At 44.8% G+C, this 23,400-nt stretch overlaps 1 protein-coding gene across 2 annotated transcripts in view; it reads right to left on the bottom strand.

Moving 5' to 3' along the window:
• Positions 1 to 7,439: 7,439 nt before the first annotated feature.
• GLI3 (GLI family zinc finger 3) overlaps positions 7,440 to 23,400 on the bottom strand; it is a 206,035-nt gene continuing 190,074 nt past the window's right edge. For both annotated transcript variants that reach the window (XM_039715203.1, XM_039715205.1), the window contains 5 exons: positions 22,846 to 22,995; positions 22,104 to 22,268; positions 19,045 to 19,335; positions 15,516 to 15,843; positions 7,440 to 14,331 (listed from right to left, as the gene is read on the bottom strand). In XM_039715203.1, the coding sequence (XP_039571137.1) occupies positions 12,044 to 14,331; positions 15,516 to 15,843; positions 19,045 to 19,335; positions 22,104 to 22,268; positions 22,846 to 22,995 (3,222 nt within the window). In that variant the 3' untranslated portion in view covers positions 7,440 to 12,043. The remainder of the gene's footprint in view (positions 14,332 to 15,515; positions 15,844 to 19,044; positions 19,336 to 22,103; positions 22,269 to 22,845; positions 22,996 to 23,400) is intronic.

Below are 23,400 nucleotides of genomic sequence, written 5' to 3' on the forward strand. Positions count from 1 at the left end.
CAGCTTAGGTAGTTTGCTTTCAAGGGCAAAGCTGTGTTTGTCCTTACTTGCCATCCAAATGCTGTTTAGAGCATATGCAAAAATCTGCTACGTGGCTGCCAAATTCATCTTGGCAGTAGAGTCACTGCTGTTCCTGCTACTGAAAGGCAGCAGGGGGTTTGATTGGGATGCCTCATTCACTTGTTTGGATGCTTCCAGGGAGGAAAGGTGATGACAGGGCAAAATGGCACAAATGTTCCCCAGACAGACTTCTGCACCATCTTTTTCCACTCTCCAGTGGGATTTACTCTGCCTGGTGTTTGACCATTTAAAAACGAAGGCAGGAAAGTGGTGGTGGAGGCTGGAGATGTCTCAGTCCTAGGAACATGCAGCTGAAGCCTTGGCAGGTGATGGCTCTATGTCTTGGCTGCAGACCAGAAGCCAGTCCAGTGTGGGGGCAAGAAGCTCATCACTACCCTGAATTACAGCCCCAGTCAGTCAATTAAGGATCTCCCTTCACAGGGGGACAGTGGTCCCAGCAGAGCCCATGGATGGGAGCAGCATGCCCACAGTGGGATGTCTCTGCGGCCAGGCTAGCCCTGCAGGCTGGCTACAGAGCAGGTCAGCATCATGAGCTGTGATCCCCACAGCATGGCAGCGCTGGAGTGCTGATGCAGCCTTGGGACCTTAGGCACATGGATGATCTGGCCTCACTGCTTCCACAGCTGTGGGATGTGGGAAACATGCACATCCAGGGCAGACAGGGTCGCTGCTGAATCCTCGGAGGTGAGCACCACATAGTGAAGGAGAATTACTAGAAGCTAGAAAGCCAAAGTGTGATGGAGCCAAGGAGGCATGTGATACTGAGCAAGATGTGACAGCACAGTGAGCAGTACTGCAGCGCAAACCAGGCACCCAGCCCCACTCCTGGGTGGAAGGACAGGGGCAAAACAAACACCTCCCCTCCCCTCAAACCCTCTCACCGCTTCCCACACAGGGGTCCTGCACAGGTACCCCAGAACTTCATTGACTTTAACTGGTAGGCATGGCAGCTGGTTGGGCAGGCCAGGCTAGGCTGTGAGGACATGTGCTCCCTGGACACCATCACTGCCATGCCCCTGGCTCCCACAGCTGTCCAGAAGGGCCCCAACTTCCCAGCAGTCATGGGGCTATGCTCCCACACCACCCACACAGCAGCTGGGGGATTTTCCTGGTGAGCAACTGGCTCATTGTTTCACTTTTGCCATTTGTTTGCCTTTCAGGAAGGTTTTCCTTTTATTCCTCCCCTGACTTAAGCTGGAGTTGGGGTTTTCCAGACCCAGGGTCAGAGTGGTGCAGGTCAGCTCCCTGTCCCAGCTGTGGTAGCTGGGGAAGGACCTGAAAGCCAGGCACCAAGGTTCAGCTTTACTTGTACCAGGGGTGGCAAAGCAGTAGTGGTGCTCAATTCTTGAGGGCTTCAGATGTGCTTTTTGGAGACCTCCTGTATTGCAAAAAACAGGATATGGTCCCTGGGCAGAGGAGGAAGAGCTGGCCCTGGAGCCAGCCCTAAGATGGTCATATGTGGCTACAGTTTTCAAGGACATCCCCAGTTTGAAACTGAGCTGGCTCCATTTTTGCTGAGTGGTGTCTAAAATTACTAAATTCTGTCTGTTTCCTTTGTTTTTCTTCCTCTAAATCTGATGTTTTCATTGCAGTGGAGCAGCATGTATCAGCTCAAAGACTGACCAAATACTTATGCTCAGCAAACACAGTACTGATTTGCACCAGCAAATCTAAGCAATGCCACTGTCTAGGGCACACTGGGAACAACATTTGGGGTTTTGAGGCTCTCCATTTTTAAGTTTAGCAAGGCCAGCCAAGCATGGGATGACTTAAGTTAGGACAATGTTGTCATAAAACTCATCATCTGGTGTAGGATGGGAGAAGAGAAAGCCTGACAGTCTGCAGCCTGTTCTCTTGAAGGAAAATACTTTGTTTGAGAACATGCACAAAGAGAGGAGGATCCAGTTCACCAGGGCTCATATTTAACTGGGTAGATCAAAGCCTGCACTATTTGCTTCAGGACTGTTGATTTTGGTTTTGACCAGCTCCTCCTCCACAATAAAAAGTCCAAGGGGATTCTGTATTCTCCTGGGCTTTCTGCTGAATGGGGTTCTTTGCACCAGAGCTTCTAAGCAAAGCTTGGCACACAAGCCTCTGAAACTATGGCAGCTGCTAAAGGCAGAGCTGACCCTGCAGCAGGCGACCTTAGCTCCCAGTCCTGTTTTAAACAGGAAAGCCAGGCCCTGGTTTTAGCATCAGCAGAGTTGGGGGCAAGAGGATTCCCTATTACATTTTGCTGGCTGATGCTCCAGCTTTCCTTTTCTCTGCTAATGCTCCAGCTAAACTGGAGCCCAGCACTTTCCGGCTGCCCATGCCAAGCGGAGCTCAGGTGAAGAGCAATTGAAACCTAAGACTGAAACCTAAGATGTCTCAGGGTACAAGGGTAAGCGAGAAGTGCTACAGTGGTTCAAGACTGCACTCCACAGAGCTAAGAAAGGCATTGCTGCCTCCTTGCCTGTTGGCTAAGCCTCTACACAGCTTCAAGCATTTTCTGTAATTGGGAGAAAACCGCAGCAATCTGCAAGAGAGCAGCAAAAAAGAGAAAAAAATAGCATGCAGTATTTTTGGTTTACCCCTATGCTACAGCCCAGCTTTGAGAAGAGGAGGAAAAGGCAGGGAGAGGCATCCAAGGCAAGGGAAGGACTGGACACAGGGCAAGTGCAGGAGCTGTGCCACTGGACTTGGACTGGACTGTGCCAGCCTGCAGTGAAGTCACCTGGACTGGGACATTGCACCACAAACTTCAAAAGTGACATGAATTCATTTAACTCCCTACAAAAACAACAACGGGGGGGGGGGGGAAATGACCCCCCAAAACCCCCCCGAAATAACCAAAAAGCAAAAAAGAACCCAAAATAAGCATGGCATGGTGTGTCCTGCTAATGGTGTCCAAAGAAGAGCTGTCCAAAGAAGAGCTCTTTGCCAGCTGGATCAGCCGCAGGAACTTACCTACTCCAAAGGTGATGTGAAGAGGAGACAGCAGCCCTGGAGGACAAACCTGGCTGCTCCTCCCTGGATGGCTGTAAAGGGCAGCTTGATTTACTCTTGCTGGAAGGGAACAAAGCCCAGTGCCCACACATGCTGCAGCACACTCTGCCACTTACAGCAGCCCTGCAGCCCTCTGCCTCTGCTGCACCAGCCCCAGCCTCTGGGGGCAACCATGGGCACTGGGGCCTTTGCCACTGAACCACACAGCTCTGAGGATTCAGTGCCTGATGACTGCTTTCACAAAAGGTATGACTTGGGGATTTTTAGCCTTCTTTTACATCTGCAAACTTCTGATGAGAGCTCAAGTTCAGCTTCTGAAGCAGGATTATGCAGACCAGTTTTTTTCTTTGAAGCTCCATCTAAAAAGCCATATTTAAGTAATGTCTTGCTGTGGGGTCACACAGAAAAAGGTGGAGGAATTTACTCAAAACAGCTGACTCGAGGCAGAGGTGGTCAGCAATGACAGGGAAGAGATATATCTGCCCTTTCCCAGCAAAAGCCTTCCAGATAAAAAAAATTGCCAGTGAAAACCTTGGCACTGTGGGATGTGCTGTAGGACTTCGAAACAAAACTGCCTCAAGACAAAATAGGCAAAGTGAACTTTTCCTATGTCTTGAGCGGGCTGGCTGCTCATATAATGGAAATGGGAAAGGTGCAGCAGGATCCATGCTCAGGATGGGGAGGCACATATTTCTCATGGCTCTCCCTCAGGGAATGCTGCCTGGAGCCACAACCCATTTTCTACCCAGCTCTATAGGTGCCTCTGCTTTGGGATTTTTCACTAAGCGTTGCTATAGGAACTTAATTGCTTCTGTTCATCCAGGTCTGAGCAGCTCCCTGCTCCCACTCCTTCTCTCCCAGGGCTGGCAGCGTCGGGGCTCTGAGGACAGCGGAGGATGCTCAGGTACAGCAGGAGTGGGGTCGTTCAGCTCAGCTAATTAGTGCTACTATTTCTGTCTCTGGCCTTTTCTCAGTTTGTATCCATCTGGGGCTCTCTCAGTCATTATAGAGCTTTCCACCCTCTTGTTTTTTTCCTCTCTGCTCCTCTGTCTTCCAGATTTTTGCCACTGTTTCATGTTGCTGTCCAAATTATTTGTCTCGTCTCTCTTGCTCCAGTCGTGGGAATATTAGTAATGTTTTTCTGCAGAGCAGGGTGGCTTAGAGACCACCTTGCAGACCTGACAGCCATCCTAGTGCTGCGGGCAAAGGCTGGAGCAGCTCAGTTAGCTGATGGGAAACAGTCCTGTGTATGGTTCATCACCATCTGATCTATCCCCTGCCTCTTGCTCCCACCTGGGCCCAGCTGTGCGTGGCCGTGCGCGGGATGCGGTCCCAGTCTCTGCTCCCCAGTCTCCTGCCGCAGCCGCTCCGCGTGTGGGGCAAAGGGAAGCATGACTCACATGGGGCTCCCACCCATGAGTAACAGTGTTGTTGGTCTATCACGTCTCAGCCAGCTGGGGCAGCTCGGAGGGAGGGCGGCTGCTTCCTTGGCGAGGCATAAAATAGGTCAGCTCGTCCCCAGAGCATGGGGGAAAACAGGGGACCAAGATTGCAAGGCATGGCAGCAATGAGCAGCTTCACATCAGATGCAGGAGCAGGACCCCATGATGGGGAGGGCAGGCAAGGAGGTACACAGACATGGGCTAACGGGAATGTTGTTAAACACTGTCAGTTCTTCCTTCTTCCTTGCCCAAACCTGCTCCTTTTTTTCCTGGGAAATGAGCAGGGAGAGTCCAAAGCCAGTGAGGGAAGACGGGCAGAGATGTGGGAACACAAAGCAGTTACGTGCTTCTCGGGGTGGAAAGAGGCCCAGGTTATTAAGTAGCAGGCAATTTTAACATGAGTTATTAATACTAATTGTTTGTACTGGGAAGTGGTGCCTAGGGGCTCCCATTGCACTAATCATGTAACAAAGCCATGTTCCTAACACAAATAGCTTGTATTTCAGCCTGAAGAGAACAAGTCGTCTCTTTCCCATTACCCTCTCTTTGAAAAAGCAGCTTGAAGATTACACAGTCAAGCCCACAAAAGCTGGGAAAGGAAAAATATTACACTGGGCTGCCCTAGAATGCCATTGCTTACACCCAGCCAGCCCAGTAACTCCATCAGCACTGTGGGCCCACACTGCCTGCTCTTGCCCTGCTTCATCTCCAACCAAGGCAGGCCACAGATCTTAACATTATTGGTGATTTTTGGGTTGCCCATCTTTGGGTAGTAATGTCATGTCACCTGTTTAGGGTACTGGGGGACTGTGGGTAGTTTCCTCCTCCCTTGCTGATTGATATGTCTGTTATATTTTTTCAGGCTTTGCAAACTGCAATTCTATCTTGGGTACATGCCCTTCTGAAGTAAGAAACTAATTTAATGAATTAAATTAATTAATTTACAGGCTTGGCACTAAAGCACAGACTAAAGGTCAACAGCATCTGCTGATTTTGGATGGTACAAACCATGACTGCCCTGCTATTTTTTGTTTTCCTGAGAACTTGGCATTATATTGAGTTTTACCACATGGCAACAGAGGTCCTCCTGTCTCTGGCTGCAGATTTGAACACACAGCTTTTCATCAGCCCAATCCCAGGTCAGGCTGCAGGACCAGGAATATGACCTGGAGCCCCAGCCCTTTACTGCTCAGCTCTGGAAATGCTATAACCTTGATGCCTGACCTAGCACTGCAGGGGTCAGCACACAGCAGATCACCAATGTGCTGAACAGGACAGGGGCCGCCTTAGCCCCTTAGCCGCCTTAGCATCTCCTGCCCTCTTGACATTCATCCTGAAGTAGATCCAGCTGGTGGAGGAGATACAGCTGCAAGATGAGCATGCAGGGGTCAGTTAAAGGTAGAGGTAGGGGTGCAAGTTTCATGCACAGAGCAGAGAGAGGGGCTGTCAGCCCAGGTGTGTGGGCTCCCTCATGGCAGCAGGCATGCAATGCTGATGACACTGTTTAGCACAATGCTCTTGCACGCCCGCCTGTGTGCAGGACTTCACTGCATTAGCATGTAAGAAGTGGGAGTTCCTCACCTCCCACTACCTGCAGGCAGCTGCTAAGGCTCAGAAATGCCTCAATCAGTTCTAAGCCCCTGACAGCCATCATCTGTTGTCAGCATGGATCCTGCTGCTGACTCCCCAGTCCCCACAGGCCTGCTCATTTCTCTCCTGGTCCATCATGTCTTTGTCTGAGGCTTGTTCCATCCCTGCTGCTGACCTTCTATTGGTCCAAGTTGTGGGGAAGCCACTGTCACACACACCCATCCCCCGAAGTGAGCAGATGCTGAAGCACTGCCAGTCTCTGGGAGAATTTTGGATTGCAGCATATAAGCTAAGGCACCATGGCTACCATCAACCTCCTTTTCAAACTGCAGGGTCCAGGGTCTCCTTCGCCCCTACCATGTCACTCCCAGGGCTCTCCTGCCTCACTGGCTTCTCAGCTGGGCATGTTTTAGGCTTTAGCTCTCCATTCTACCCTTTGTCCCTCTTAAACCTTAAGGCCTGTGCCAAATGACAAAAACTTAATAATGATGAACAACAAAACACAACAAAACAGGACACACGCACAAAAAAAAAAGCAAATAACAATGCAAATTTATCTTCCACCACCTGGGAAATGGCCCAGCTATTTTGGCTGAGGAGGACTCAGAAGCTGAGCACTGATAGCTAACAGAGTGCTCTGTGTCTTGCCAAGGTACCTGCAATGGAAACAAAAGGCTTTGAAATGAGAACAGATCAGACACCTTTAGACCAAGCAGTGCTATGTTTTCTATACTGTTTGCCACCACTAAATTGACATCATCTGTAACAACTGTACTCAACAGAAGCACTCATTAAATATGTCCAGCTTTGATGATAACTGGCTTTGCAGATCACCCTGTAACCCACCTGAGTGAACATCTACAGATTAACCCAGGCAGGGGAATTTCTCTTCCTCCCTCCCTGCCATGCTTCTTCATGGGTGGGCAAGCCATTGTGAGACACCCTTGGCAAGCAAGGGATGGAAACACATCCCCCATAAAACAGCCCAAAATTCAGCACAGCTTGGCTTTGGCCTCTGAACTGCTCCTGCAGCAGAGTAACCAGGTCAGTCTCTCTCCTCCCTTCAAACACTTCATAGGTGTGATGCTGCATTTTCATTTATTTTTCCACCCAACACTCGTCAGTCATCTTTCTTTAGCAAGGAGGTAAACACCCTGTTTTGTTTTCCCATCTGTATTTAAACTGTGAATGGAGTGAAGCAACAGGCTGGGAAGCAAAAAAAGGAAAGCAGCTCTGAGTGGAAGCGATACAAGCACTGATTGCAACCAGGCTTTTCAGATGTATGAAAAAATAACTCCCTCCCCCAAGGAGATATTTCAGAAGCTGAAAGCTAAGAACTTAAGTACAAAGGCTTTTGTTTTTATTGACATTGTAAGAAACATTTTTTCTTTGTTACAAAAAAGCTAAGTGGTTCTGAAAGCAGAAGTACAGTTCATATGTACACAGTGCTACAGACCCTTCAGATCAACCTAAGGCTTGAGAAACATCAGATCATAACTGCAGGTTTATCAAATGAAGACCACTAAGGTCTGTTACAACTGAACACTATTCCTACCATACATAAATGTATTTACACATTCTCTCTTTTTTTTTTTTTTTTAAGGATTACAGGCTTTATAAAAAAATTTAAAAATTTTAAAAAAAGCAACACTTTTTTATCTTACACATCTGCAGGACTGACAACAGTAACTGTTCCATAGGAGACATTCCACCAATCCAAGGACAATAACACATGAATACCAGAGGTTTACAAGATGTTTTGGACACTATTAACAGTGGTATGTGCTATTAGCTCAATGGCAAGTACAACCTCATCAGGAAAATCTGGCAACACATCCTGGTCCCTCTCTTTCACAGGGTCAACACAAAATAAGGCACATACATTGTGGGAATATGAACAGTGCTGTCCAGGCAGACAAGCCATGGCGGGACAGGCATGGGTTAGCTGACCTGCCATCCCACTGAGGAGGGGGAATCACTGCCAGCAAGTCAGCAGTCAGCCAGCATTTTAATGCATGTACCATTTGGGGCCATTGCCCAAGGAGAAATAACATCATCTGCCATGTGTGGATGCGTGGGACCATTGTACTCCCATGGGGTACACTGAGTTTCCTGCAAACACACCTTTCCTTCACCTGCACGTAGCTGACAGATAAACTCTCCACTGGCAACTTCCACTTCATGGAAAGTAAAACTGTCTGGAGAAACACACATGTTCAGGCAGGCTGAGTGTTACTGATGTGCCCAATAACACACATGGAAGACCCTCAAAGAGCCATTACAAGAAATGGTGATTTAGACCTATGCTGCAATGCTTTCAAAATAGAACATTCATTATATTTTTTGCATTTTCTTGTACTCTTGGGTGAGCAGTGGGTTTCCAACAGTTATGCAAAAATCAACTGATGTGCCACATACACAAAAGCAACCCTGCAACTGGAAGAGTAGAGGGGTGCTAGTAAACGCATCCCACCAGTGTTGACAGGACTTTCTCCAGACTGACACATGTAGAGAAGGAGGTTGACAAGTGAAAGCTGGTGTCCAGTGTAACAGTGCCATGCTCAGAGAGACCAGTCTACCTTATCAAAACAGAACCAAAACCCAAGACAGCTGGGCTACGATGTATTGCTACCCTCACAGGTACCAAAACTAGGCTCTTTAGTATAAAACGGAAAAGCATGAGAAAACATGAAAAACTGAAAAGTGGTACATGAACATAAGTGACACATATACTTAATGGTGAAAACAATAAATCCTTTGCACAAACTCCCCAAGGACACACTGGAGTCTCTGATTCTTCAGCTTTGCCAAATCCAATGGGAATCCTTTCTTGAGCACGTGGTTTCTGCCAAGACACACTGTTGGCCCAAGACAAGGCTAAGTGAGTGATGAAGGTTTGTCAAATCCAGGAAGGCAAATTGGCTACTCAAACAGTCCCTTTTAGCCTGGAGCAATACGAATGGCTCCTTCTAAGCTCTGATGGATCACATCTGTTAATAGCTTCCCAGCATCAATTGCACCAGCAGATACAATTATGAACTGGAAAATTGAGTTAAAAAATAGTTGGGGAATGTTTGGGGTTTTTTTAATGTATTGGTTCCATTACAACAAAAGCCTTCTCTCCCAAGCCACCTACTCCCAGGCTGGTCATAAGTCTCCCTGTTGAAATGGTTTATAAACATGTAATTGATAGCTTTAATAAACAGTCAGGATTGCTTACTGAGAGCTGTCTGAAACAGCTTTTCCTTATACCTATATGCTGCTTCTCTGCAGGGCTGTGAGCTGTATCCCAGCACTGCAATGCACAGCATGGCTCTTGGAATATCCCTTCCCCTGGGGACCTGCCCAGTGGGATGCATCCCTTCTTGTCCCAGCAGCAGAGCAGGGACAATGACTGTGTACAGGCAGCAGGTCTCTGCAGGACACAGGGAGCAGCTTCCTCCCACTGCCACAGCAATCCAGTCATTTGCCATGGTGAGCTGTGCCCAGCTGCTCACACAGCCCAAGGACCACTGCAGGCAGTCTGTGATGGCTGGTCAGGGGCAGGGAAGCTGGGAGGGGAAGTGTCAAAGGGAAAAGTGCAGGATGAGTGTGTGTGCATGGGACAGGGTAAGAAAGAAATGCTGGCTAAACATAAAAAAAAATGACAGGAACCAGATTGTGATAAAAGGTGTAGGATATTTACATTTGTCTTGGTTTCTGACATTCCAGCTTGCATGCAAATCTTTTGGTACACACTGTGATAAACTTAAATATGGCCCCTGCACCAGATTCCTATGATGTTTTCCTACGGATTTATACATTCATGCTCTAACAGCTGTTAACAGATCAATGTTATCTGACAGCTTCACTGAGATTCATTTCCTCCACATTTCCTCAAATGCCATGTCCTGAATCAGCTGGTATTTCACCTTTTCTTTTACAACTGAAAAAAATGCTATGGTTTTCTAGCCTATAGAAATCACCTTCTGATTTTTACTGGGCTAAAGTTTATCTGTATTTCAAAACTGACTACGCTCCCTCATGTTGCTGTATGTCTACTATAAAATCAGCTCCTTACAGACAATCAAATCCATGACTGTAATTGCCAGCAAAATCTACATCCCGTAGTAGGACTTCACTATTGGGATTTAACTGAGAAGTCTTCAAGGGCTGGAACTCCATGCAGCTTCTAGGAGTGGGTGAATTTAAACCATGGTCTTGTGATTGTTCCCCACAGCAGCCTGTTCACTCAGGAGCACTGTGTACTCATGGGTGCAGACATGGAGCTCAGCAGACCCAAAAACAAGACAGTGCTTGCAGAGAAAATGCCATTCACCTCCACCAGTGAGTAGCTTAATGATCACGGTGCATTGGTTTCAATTTTTTGCCAGTATAACTGACCCTGGGCATTGACCCACTGGTTTGCTTGGAGATTAAATGCACATGGTGTCACCAAGAGAGAGAAAGAAGCTGGGTTGGTCTTTCTGAGCTTTGATTAGTTGCCAGACAACTCAGTTGGTTAGAGCATGGTGCTAATAGCATCAAAGTTGTGGGTTTGATCCTCACACAGGCCATTCACTGAAGGGCTGGACCTGATAATAATTCCAGATCAGAATAGTCTGTGATCTGTGAATACTTGCTGTTCCCCTTGTTTCTTTGCTATTTTTAATGGCAGTTTTAATTTAATTTTGTAAAGCCTGGACACAGTGGAAAAACATTTAAGATTATCAGATTGCTTGCAACTGCTTTGATTTATTTGTCTAGTCTGAGAACTGGGCCAGCCATTCATTTTCTACTTCTTTTACGTGACATGCCCATGATGTTTTTGAAGCTCTATGTATCCATGGAGCTGTCTGGGCTAAAGGGGATGTACACACAGCTCTTCCAGCAAATAAGAACCAGTGGCTCAGCAAGTTACATCTCAACAGTTTGCATTAAAAAACAACAACAAAAAAAATTTCTCCACTATGAAATACTGTAATTTTGTTATTTCATTGTATGAAATACTTCGTAAGACCCTGACTGTATCTCCACAAATGTGGTATGCAATAAGAAGACTGTAGACTACCCAAGTCACTATACACACCCATAATTTTGCTATTCAGTCATTTAAAAAAAAAGGCTGAAAACCAGAATATCAAATACTGCAAAAGATGAGAGCTGGACTATGAACAGCTTTCTGGTCCTCTCCTTCCTCTGAAATAGGTCGAAAACGACACAATCTCAGTACTGTTATTCAAGGCAGTGACAGCTATCTCTGTGTGTGTTTACAACAATGTTAAGCTTTTGCTAGAGATCAAAGGGCTGATGGTTTTTACATTTCTTATTTGCTTGAACCTCCCAACCTTTTGTGCTCCATGTCTCTGAAACTGCAGCTCAGGGGTACCATGGCAGTGCATTTCTAAGCTGGTTTTCCACCTCAGTGTGATGTGTCCAGATGTGCATCCAGAGAGGATTTCAGCACTGTATGCTCACTTCACATTGTGCCTGGTTATAGGTTCAAGAGAAAAAGTTGCAACAGTTTTACAAGGTCTAGCTTCATTTGAGTAACAGAAAATTGTCATTTTATCAGGCCTTTCTTTACAAAAAAAACCAAACCAAACCAAAACAAAACAAAAAATACCCCCACAACATGCACTTCACACGTTTACATTGGTTTACAGGTAAAAAACAAAAGAAAAATAAAAGAAGCATACAGACATTTGAAAAGGACGTGAGAGAGAGAGAGAAAAGAGATAAAGGGAAGGAATGGGTATAGCAATACTGATTCAAAACTGAAATGGAAGACAGTTTCTCCCTAGAACACTTTAGGGTTTTCAGAGTCCTTATTCCATAAAAGGAATATACTTGAAACACATCCCATTTAGGTGAGATGAGATTGCTAAAATACATACACAACTAAAAAATATGAGTCTTTTTTTTCCATTTGTTATCTCCTAAGTGTTTTTCGTTTTTTACGTCTATTGCATAACAGCAAGAAACTTGCTTTCTTCTGCAAGTGAGGTCAACAAAGAGCTCATGTCCCCAATAGCCATGTTGGTTGTGCTTACAGGCATAGCTGGGAATGTAAGAGATGTTTGGGGAGTGGTGAGGCGAGAGGAATTGCGGGAGACATTTTGAATGATACTTGGGCTCAGGGCTCCCGAAATTAAGCTGACATGGTCCCCATCATCTATGATAGCATCAAAATCTATCTGCACACCCTCTAGACTGTTGTTGTCAATGTTGTCAACTGTGCTTGACACTTGGTTAGCCCCTGGGGAAAGAAGCTCAGATGAGTTTTCAGTTGCAGTCCCCTGCAGCAGGCAGCTGGCTTCTGAACCAAAGAAAGAACCTGTTTTCATAGCTTGGTGGCTAAAGCCCATGGTTTGGTCATATAACTGACCAGAGTAATTCTGCATGTTAGAGCAGAACTGCTGTGATTGACCTTGCATTTCCATCTTAATGGCGTTTACCCTGTACGTCTGGTTGCCATCACCTACGTGTCTTTGCTGTTGGGACAGGTTGTCTCTCAACACGTTTTGCCGTCTATTGCTGCTGTAATTAGAGCATGACTGGTAAGTTTTGGCCACTGACAAACCTGAAGGCTGGCTACCAATGGTGTGAGACACCAGTGGAAAACTCTGTGGACCTTGATACAGGCTGCCTTGTGAGGTAGGACTAAGCTGCCCTAGCATCATTTGACCAGATTGATTGACTCCCTGGTAACGAACACCATCTCCGACTGGCTGGCTTTGCAAATATTCCTGTTCCATCATATTCCTGTCCTGCATCCCATTTGCCATACTGGTGGTCTGATCGCTGGATGCCAGGGGATGGCTGAAATTTTGCTGGTTCCCATTCACTGGCATGTTGTTGATTCTCAGCTTCTGCCCTTGCACTGCCATGCCACAGGAATTGTCTGTCACCCCAGACATCATTGCTTGCCTGCCCATGCTTTCACTGTAAGGCTTGTTTGACTGCATGTTGAAAGAATTCCCAGCTCCGCTGCTAAGAGTCATATTTTGCTGTAAACTGTAGGAAGTGTTGTTCTCCATCAGGTTCTGATAGCCATTCTGCTGGGCCATGTTGCCTCTCTCCAGGTTCTGCTGAACCATCATATTGTTGTGCAGTCTGAAGGCCCGAGCCTGCTGCACTGCTGACCGCTGACCACATTTCAGCTTTGAAGGAGATAAGTCAGAACTTCCTGAGCTTACTTCATTCCACTGAATGGGCAAGTCACTCTTATTTGCCTCGGGACCTGCCTGCTGACTGCTCGGTGGAGGGGCTTGGTCAAAGTTGCTGGAATTGTTGTTTCCTGAAACTGAGCTGTGATGCATTTTGTTGCTATCTAGGACATTGTTCAACAAATGGTCGTACACGCCCTGGTTCTGGGAATTCAGATACTGGACCACGTCATCTGGCAGGAGATCCTCATCATTCAGACTGCTACCTGCTTCCATTGTAGCAGCCTCCAGGGCGACGTTCTCGCTGATACTTGGAGGACAGGGGGAGCTGAAGCCGCGGAAGACGCCACCCTCAGAACGGGTGTAGTTCTGAAGAACAAGGTTGCGCTTTTCCATGGATGGAGGCAAAGCAGGAGTGTTAAAGCTATTAAGACTGTTGAAACGCTGGACTCTCGGGACAGAGAGGTTGTCGGAGGCCATTCTCACTGGATCACTGGCTCTCCTTGTCCCATTTCCTAAAGCTTCGTGAGACAGAAAATGCCTCCTGCTGTAACCATTTGCCCCACCATCACTACATCTTCGAGGGACGTTCACTGGAGGCAGTGGAGATACTCCAGACTCCCTGCAGTCACCTAAGAGTGCCATCCTTGTCTTGAGGCTCATCCTCTCCATGTTAGGCAGTGGAGTTGGTGGGGGTCCACCAGTAGCTGCTGCATATTTAGCTTTCAGCCTGTATTGCTGGGCTGGGGTGAGGCTGAGAAGACTTGGCAGGTCATCACACTGGCTCGCTTCACTGGAGCGCCGGGAGGCATCCGTTGAGATAGGGTCATAGGAGTCTGCAACGCTCACGTTCTGCGGTCTTCCCTCTGCCTGGGAGGCATCGCTGGACCTCCGGCTGGAGAAGCAAGGTGAGATTCCAGAGGACCTGCGGCTGCTCAGGTAGGCTGAACTGATTGTGCTAGTATTGCTGTCCCTCCTGTTCAGCATGTTCAACACAGTGATGTCCGTACTTGAGAGCTCATTCCTGTTTGGCAGAATAGTCATGGATCCTCCAACACTGCAGCTGCTGTTCGACTGGGTACCTGTGGGTAAAATTCACAGTTAAACAAAGAAGTATTATCCAGAAACTGGTGCAGAAAGCACACAGTAAAGAAGTAAGCGGAGTATAGAGGAAGAACATTATCACAGCCAATTATAGCAGGGCTCTTACTTGCAAGAAGTAGGGATAAAAATTGTGTCCTTAGGTTAAAAGCTAATTCAGAGACTCAAGGGTAGCATTTCAATGTGAGTCTCAGCAGAAAATTTATAGCCCGTAGCCACAAACTGTCATCAGCTGGTGCAGTACTCCAGCCTGCAGTACAGCTATGCTGGCTGATGTGCCAGGAGGACACATTCGTAAGGGAGCTTTTTATAGGCAAAATATAATTGAACAGGCATTTGCATGGAATGGCAAAATATACAAATTGGAGGCTATTCAAGGTCATTTCTAATACTTCTTGAAATATTCTTGAAATAACTCCTAACAACTGCAAAACATCTTTGCTGGTTTCCTTGTTTTGTTTTGGTTTGGTTTTAAGTAAACAGGATACATTTCTTAATTTTACATAGTTTCTTTTGATTGAATGGGTCTCAGAAAACCTGGGCTGTCACTGCTGGGTGGAGCCCAGAAACCTACAGGCATGCTGTAGGCAAAGTAGGGGCAGCAGCAACATCCATTTTGGCAATGAGCAGCTCTTTGGAGGAAAACAACTGGGGATCTTCAGAGTTCAACCTCGCCTTGCTCCCATTCATGGATATCTGCCCTCTGCAGCATAGCATCTGTACATATGATTTCTTCTATGTGTAGGAACAGGTTATTTAAAGGGAAGCCCACCATATCTCTGCAAAGGCTGCCTTGCAAAGGCCTCAACAAAAAGACTTCCATACAGTAAACTCACAGGTATTTATTTCTTCTACCTTGTCTCAAAACAAGACAGAATTATGATGATCTTGGGTCAAAACATTTAACAGCAGGGAATATTTAAAATGTGATTCATGGCTCCCTCACTAGCTCCTGTTCTGTAAAACACAGGACTATCAGACTTCTCAGAGGCTGGGTAGAAGAACTTGCAAAGAAGGAATAAACAGAAAGTGATCAATTTACAAACCATTTCACAGCTGCTGAGTTTCCTAAGCTGTGCAACTCCTGCAAGACTTGCAAGATTGAGCTAGCAAGCAACAAGATAAAGGACAAAAAGTGTTATGACTCCTCTTATGTGTATCTCACCATTTCCTATGAGAGGCGGCAAGGTTGGGGCTTTGGAAGGTGGAACGGGGTTCAGTCTTGGAAGCATTCCATTAACTTGTTTCAACCTTTCTAATTTCACTTGCTCCATCCATTTGGTCCCTGTCATGTTCCTCCTGGCCTGTAAGCCAAGTGCTGTGGTGGCTGTGGAAATGGTAGAGTCCATGATTGGGGTTTCATCAATGACACTGAGGTCTCCTACACTACCACCACCGGTCAGAGTAAGCTCGATCCCATTGTTGGAATAGTTGCTGATGGGGGACTGTTCGCTGCTGCATGTAGACTGACCACCAGGGCTTGGCTGAGATGTCTGTTGGAGGGAAGTCAGAGACAAAAGAGTGTGAGGATTAAGCAAGCAATGTTAACCAGAACATTTGTGCTAAATGGAACCAAAGATACAGGTACAGAAAAGCTCAGCCTTAAATGACAACAGTGATCATTCTTAAGGAGGCTTTCTAGATATTGGCTTCAACTGCAGTGAAGGGCATTGTAAAACACAAGACTAAAATTGCCTTTCACATGGTGCTGATGGTATACAATATACCTCCATAAGACTTTTATCCAAGTTATTCCCAAAGTTACTTCTATCACTTTGAGCCATTTGTGAGCACATATGGATGGACACCCTACTTTGCTTATGCGCTGTTCCCAACTGAAGCTGCAGCTCAGAAAAACCGAACCAGAATTCAGCCATGTTACAAGGTATTAGTTTACACTGCTAGGCTTGCAAACAAACAAACAAACAAACAAGACTCCAACAACACTGGAATTTGGGTTTTTTTAATTAGACTTGTGGCTAAAGAATGTAAGCATTTTCCAGGCTTAAGGCTCATTGTTACAAGCAGTGGTTGGCTTGAAACATTGGCATGTAATAAAAAAAGCACAGAGCATCAGTGCAAAAAATACTGTATCATATTATCAGCATCCCGTCATCCTGGCAGCACTCAGGTCTAACTTTTACATCCTCTTATACCTAACTTATACCACCTCTGCCCTGAATCAAGAAGGTGATGATCTACTAAATCAAATCCTTTGTTTCATCAGAATTTAAGATTTTAAGTGCAAGAATTTAAGTAGACAATACAGACTGCTAATCTGCAGGGATATAAACATGCCACAATAATTTTCTTTCTTAACAGGGAGTGTTCCCTGCTGCTCTCCCAGCAGAACTCTTGCTGTGGGGAAACACAGGCTTGATTTACTTTTCAGACTTTTTATAAAGTTCTCCCAAAAGAATGGGAAAATGAACAAACTGAGAGACAAAACAGAGGACAACAGACAGAAGTCTCTGGACTTAATATCTCAGTGTAAGGTTCTATCAGTATGATCACAAATCAGTGGGGCATGCAGTATCATTTTGCTCACAAGAACAGTTTCGTGTAAGTATTTAACTTTAAGGGTTTCTGATGTGGTTTTGTTTTTTGGGGTTTTTTTCCTGCCACTCTGTGATCTTTATGTACATTTTAATGAAAAATGCTGTCTAGAATTTCTGAAGTGCCTAACTCTCACTTTAAACATCAATGAATGAAGACACAGATTCATGGCACTGCTGTAGTTTCCTATGCCCCTAAGGAGTCCATTTGAGATTCAATAACTATTTTATTATTTCTAACTTGAATGATGATACTTAGAATTTATGAGGCCACACTGAGCAAGTTCATTTCCAAATCCTGGCCATAGCAGATTTAGTGACAAGAATAGAAATAACAGTTATTATAGGGAAGGAAGTTTGTGCTTCTGGACAATAGCTCCATGCCATATGGAAGAAGAGTAATAGTGATCAGAAGCCTGTTCTTGTAGCACATGTCAAGATCACAGTGAGGTAGGGCACAGAAATAAGAACTGTATAATGCAGGACATATATTTCTACGTGTGGAATACAGAAAAAAATGGATGTCTCATCTAAAGGGGAAAGTACAAAGACATTTGTGAAGATATTTCACCAATATAAGCCAGATTTTTCACATGTCAAGTGTTGCAAAATGTTCACAACACATTACAACTGGGAATGCGCTTGATGGATTGCACATTACTAAATAAAGGAATGACTGAACAACAAGCAGAAGACCAAAATAAAAACATATATAATGTTGCAATAAGAAAAAAAGCAGAAAAGTTAAAATGCCCTCACCTTATTACCCACTGTCCTTAGGAAGTTAGAATAAGACATTTAAGAGCATTAGACAGAAAAGACATTGGATTAGTTGAAAACCAGAAAATATACCTTAATTCATACATGCAATGAAAAGCAAGAAACACAGACTTATTTTTAAAAGATAATTTTGAGTGAGAAATATTTAATACTATATAAACCATAGGCATTAGTACCCCTCTTTCACAAATTTTCCTGTTAAAACTACACTCAACACACCTCAATAATGCTACACGTTTACCTAGCAAAACCAAAGCGATTTTGCTCCTTTGTAAACTAAGGCAGTTATCACCAAAGGCGGCAGAGGACCTCTTTAGACTTCAGCAGGAGTTTACTCTCAGCCCTTCAAAGGTTTTGAATTGAGTATTAATACTGAACAGTTTGAGCATAAGCCTTAGGCACAACATAGCAGTAACTCATATTTCAGTGAGTAATCACTTCGAATTGCAGCATGATTAACAATATGAGCAGAATTTGGAGGGCTCATTTGTAGTCCCCAAGGGCTGCATACAGATGAATCATAGACCCAGATGGGGAAGATGATGGGGTGGCTGCCTTTGAATTAACCCTTAGAAGAGGGCAGATGGCACATGAAGTTCAGGCAAATATAAACAACTTTTGTATTTAAGATAGTGTCTCAAAAAATGGAATACAATCCTTTCAACAGTTTAATGCAATACGTTGAGGTAAACCAGAGAAAAGATCTGCAGACTGTCAATTCAATTTGATTTAGTTAAACTTGCACTAGGTTAACTTGAGCAAGTATCAGATAAACATAAGAGGTCACATCACAACAGAGATGTTATTAAAAGATGCCCATCTGCTGTTTAAGAAAGTCAATTCATCCTGCTTCAGTTTGATCCATGACCCAAAAGCCCCTAAAATCTTATTGCTTTCCCAGGTTCTCCAAAAATGATGATCATCAATATCATCATTTTAGTCATTTGGACTTGTGGTTTGGTTTTATTTTTTTCTTATTCTGGCTTTCAGTCTGCAAGATTCAGATTCATCTTTCTTCTGGAAACAGAAGAATGGAAAAAAACTCTTTTTTTTTTTTTTTTAGTGAAAACTCTGATTTTCTCATACTATGCTTATTCCAGAAGATGGAGATTTTTAAGAGAAACAATTATTGTGGCAGTTGCCAGCACTGCACTTACTCTATATTGCACAGACCATTTGTAATCTTTTTATTTGCTACTTCTTAGGCTTTAAAAACATTTTACAATGTAAACACGGAAGACGACCTCAAAAAACCAAACCTTGTGAGCTAGAGTTTACAAACTTGAGCATTTCATGAAGGGATTATTAACTGGCTGCAGGAAGAACAGGACAAAGGGAGTGGAACGGTGTATTGCATACCATTGGTTTTTCTGACTTGACCGCTTTCACTTGGAGGCATTCTTCACGCTTTGAGGTAGTGTTGTTGAGGTCCTTCTGCTCACCAATTGCACCCTGAGTCTGATGGCCTGGTGACCGGGTCTGAGAGTGACTGCCTGGGTCTCTTGGTGGCGGAGGCCTTGGGTGGATGTCTCCCCGCTGCTTCTTGGTGACGTGTGCCTCTGGGCCATGCACGGTCTTCACGTGCTTCCGGAGAGAGCTGGGGTCTGTGTAGCGCTTCGTGCAGCCCGGTATCTTGCACACATATGGTTTCTGTCAAGACACAAAACCCACCCATATCAGATTTTGTTCCATGTGGGACTCCTGAAGAACTCCTTGGAGCACAGCTGGGGTCACAGTTACATGCTTTCACAGTGGATTTGTTACCTAATTTATGGGCTTTACAAATGAATCATAGAATGGTTTGGGTTGGAAGGGACCTTAAAGATTGTCTAATTATCCACTCCCCTCTCAATATGGGCAGGGACTCCTTGGCCAAAACCACATTCAAACCTGACCTTGAAAACTTCCAGGCATGGGGCACCTACAGCTTCTCTGGGAAACCTCTACCAGTGCATCATTACCCTCACAGTAACCCGTTTCTTCCTTATAACTAATCTAAATTGATCCTCTTCCAGTTTAAAGCCATCACCCCTTGTCCTATCAAATTGTGACTGCACCTAGTCAAAACCATTCCTTGGTTCAGAAGGTAGTAATTAGTGCTGCACAGTTGATTGAGGGCAGCCTCTCATGGGTACCAACTGGCACAGCTTTCACTTACCTTAGCAGAAAAGTCAACTCAGCTATGGCAATTTATAAAGACTGCTTTAATTTTCAGCCCTGTCCCTTTCCCAGTATCCCAGTAGGTACGTACTACTTGACACTGAGAGAAACAACCTCCTTCATAAGATGCTGGGCCATTTGTTCAGAGAGAATTAAGTGAGGAGGCATTTGTTTTCTGGCTCCTTCAGATCGCCAGTATGATGTCAAAGCATAAGATACAGTGCCATAAACATTTTCACATTGTACTAGTACTATTATTACTGCTACTAGCATAACTCATTGTTCATTTTTTTAAAAAACACTTTCTTTATCTGTGGATTTCTATAGTTCACTAAGCAATGTAGAATAAAGTAAATTTACTGTCTTATAAATTAACAAAGCCTTTTTTCTTGCATTATGAAGGGATTAGAAAGAAGAGCTGAGCACTTCCTAAATCCTTTAATTGCCTCGGGAACCAAAGTATTGTTCACTCACTTTCATTACTGAATTGTTTCCAAGAAACTACTATTTTAAAGGGGTTTTTTTATACCAGCCCTCAAGAAATAGAAAGAGACCCTCATGCAGAGTTTCTCAGAGGGATTCTCTCTCTGCTTACACATGGCACTGTGGAGCCTTTGACAAATATAGCTTCGTCATAGCTGTCTAAGGCCTGAGGCTGCTTGCACTGACATCAGAGGAAAAACCCTCCCATTTACTTGAATAGGAGCAAAAATTAGCAATTTAGAGATGATGTTAAGCTACTGAGGCAGGTTTTCTTAGGTTGCTATGGAAGTACAAGTCACTTAGCTCTCCTCTGCATGAGTAAGGCATATCGTCATCAAGATATGTCAGCTGCTTTTAAAGCTCTCTGTAGGTTACCTACTTAAAACCAAAATGGCACAGCAAGCAAATGCTGAATTTGGTCTGTGCTTTTCGTTGTATTCACATCACTCCACCAGTACATGTTTCCTTAGGGACATCAGCCTGTTTTGGTGTGAAGTAGTGGTGAAGGAAATGTTTCATTTGCCCCTGTGGCTGCATCTATCAGAAATCATGCGCAGCATAAAATTTCTCTGGTTGACTGACTGTTAAGACACAAAACTAACATGGGGCAGGTGACATCGCTAAGTGTGAAAAGGTCTAACTCATCGACCAGGCAGCACACAGGTTGGTTCTGACAGTGAATGAAAAAAGAAAGCTCAGGCAGCTATTGGCAGGACTTGGTGAACTTCCTTCTGTCTTGGTGACCATTCACAAAATCGCTGCAGGGCTTCAGTGCCGTTATTAGTTGGGCTGCTGAAAACACAGACAGCGGGGATGAGAAAACTCAGAGATGTGCAATGCCTTTTCTTCCTTTGTGACTGAAGAGATGCTGCAGGGTGGGGACTGGAAGAAGATGAATGCTCCCTGGAGATCTGCCTGTGTGCAGACCTGACTGCCAGCTAGAGAAAGATACAAGCTGTGTGGAAATAGATACAGCTGCTGTGGTATGTCCTGCCCTTCCAGTACTTCCAGGTTATGCTAGAGGTGAAGGAGTATAGGGACATGTCAAGGAGGAGAGAGTGGACTCTGAGATATGAGATTGAGATGATGTGACTCTCTGTGCAACTTGAAATGGGGCAATAAAACATGGTCAATGCAAGAAGATGGTGTGCTTCCTGAAAAAGGGGGCAGCAGTAACAGGAAACACAGTAATAATGAGATGTTACACTGAGAGTTTTGGAAACAGCTGTTACTGCCATATCTGGTTTCCTTGAGAAAGGTTGTATTTCCTCTGCTACATCCCTAGTCCATGAGGTCTGTTCAGGATGGAATGAAAGAGTGGAAGAGGCCAAAGAAGAAGGAAAAGGCATAACTCAGAACTTAAATAGCACTCCATGATTTCAAATGTGGACACTGTGGCTGCCTGCAGCACCCCAAAGTATGCTGGGGAAGCTGCATCTCAGCAGATGCCTGGTGCCAACACAGACATGGGGATGAGCCCAGGCACTCAATGAGCCCTTACAGCTCCTGAGGGAAAAATGATCCCAGCTTTAGAGGGAAAACAGGATCTGTCCCTGGCAAATGCATGTGTTTCCATTAGACTCCCTCATTCAAAACTCTCCTACATGTAAAAAAATGCCAAGTCTGTACGACATACTGTGCTGCTAAGAGGCATCCAGAACTTACATTCCTTTCAGGTTGCTGAGGGTTGCTGTACCTGTCCTCTGTAATACATTGCTATGTACACTGTAAGTCTGTTCAACAATGAATTATATTAATCTTTTGTTCTTACTTACCTCATTGGAATGAGTCCTGTTTTGGTGCTTGGCCCTGTCAGATGCATTGGAGAAAGCTTTGTTGCAGCCTTCATGTTCGCACACATACGGTTTCTCTCCAGTGTGAGATCTCAAGTGCGTTTTCAAGTTTTCTAGTCTGGAGTAGGCCTTTGTACAACCTTCAAACTGCAGACAAGAAATAAATCTGGTTTAGTTTTAATCTTTGGACTTGCAGGAAACAGCAAAAGTGGACTTTAAAAAGTTTAGAAATTTTCCAAGCCTTCATAACCTTATCCAATGTAGTTTTGCTTTTAATTTTATCCAAGCATACTCCACCACAGATCAAGTTCAAATGCTTTCAGCATTATGTAAGTCTTCTCTTACAGGAGAGCACAGTATTCATCTACTTTGACTAAGATTGAAATACATTGCAAAGCCATCAGGAGGCTGATGGCCAGCAGTAATATCAAGCGCTGTAAGAGAAAGTGTCTTTATATAATTAAGCAAACTGAGCCATATTTAATAATGGCTTTTGGGGCTTCTTTGTACTTTAAACTTGAGGAAGTGGGCCAAATCATCCAGGGAATCCCCTCTCCTAAAGCTTTTGTCATCTGGTTGTGCTGGATAACAAAGCAGACACACCTCTTCTCCAAAAGAGTCTGAAGACACGCTCAGGGAATGCAGGACTTGTCCTGCTCTGTTTGTTCTCTGCACAGCCCCAGTTTCCCTGTACTAAACCTCAAGCTTAGGCCTCTTTACTTACAGTGCATTTGTGTGGCTTTTCCCCTGTATGTCTCCTCATGTGGACCACCAGCATGTATTGGGCTTTGAAAGGTTTCTGCTCCCGGGAACAGTCCAGCCATCGGCACACAAACTCTTTCTTCTCACCATGTATGTGGTCATTGTTGATATGCTGTTCAGGTAGAACAGAGGTCACAGCTTAACAGAAATACAACATCAGCTGCAGCCTTATTGTAATTTCGCACAAGAAGAGCACCAGAGATTCACGTGTGATTCAGGTCCTTCAGTACAAAAAGAGTAAGATCATCTGCACTTCCAAGTGACCACAGGGTTCAAATGATAGATCCTATTGGAAGTCCACTAAGGCCCATGATTTTTTTTTGTACTGAGATCAACAGGCTTTGGATCAGGCCTCAGGGATACAAGCTGATAAAAGGATCCTGGATAATCTCATGCACGGCTCCACTTGTGTGATTCACATTGGGTATTGCTTTTGAAGAGCAGGGAAGCGTTACTTAAGTGCTGCTCAACACAAATGAGGTTTACAAAATCAGGCCTTTAGAAACACATCCTCCAA

This window comes from Passer montanus, unplaced genomic scaffold (genome assembly GCF_014805655.1).
Source record: "Passer montanus isolate IOZ18808 unplaced genomic scaffold, ASM1480565v1 scaffold32, whole genome shotgun sequence".
Taxonomy (NCBI): Eukaryota; Metazoa; Chordata; class Aves; order Passeriformes; family Passeridae; genus Passer; species Passer montanus.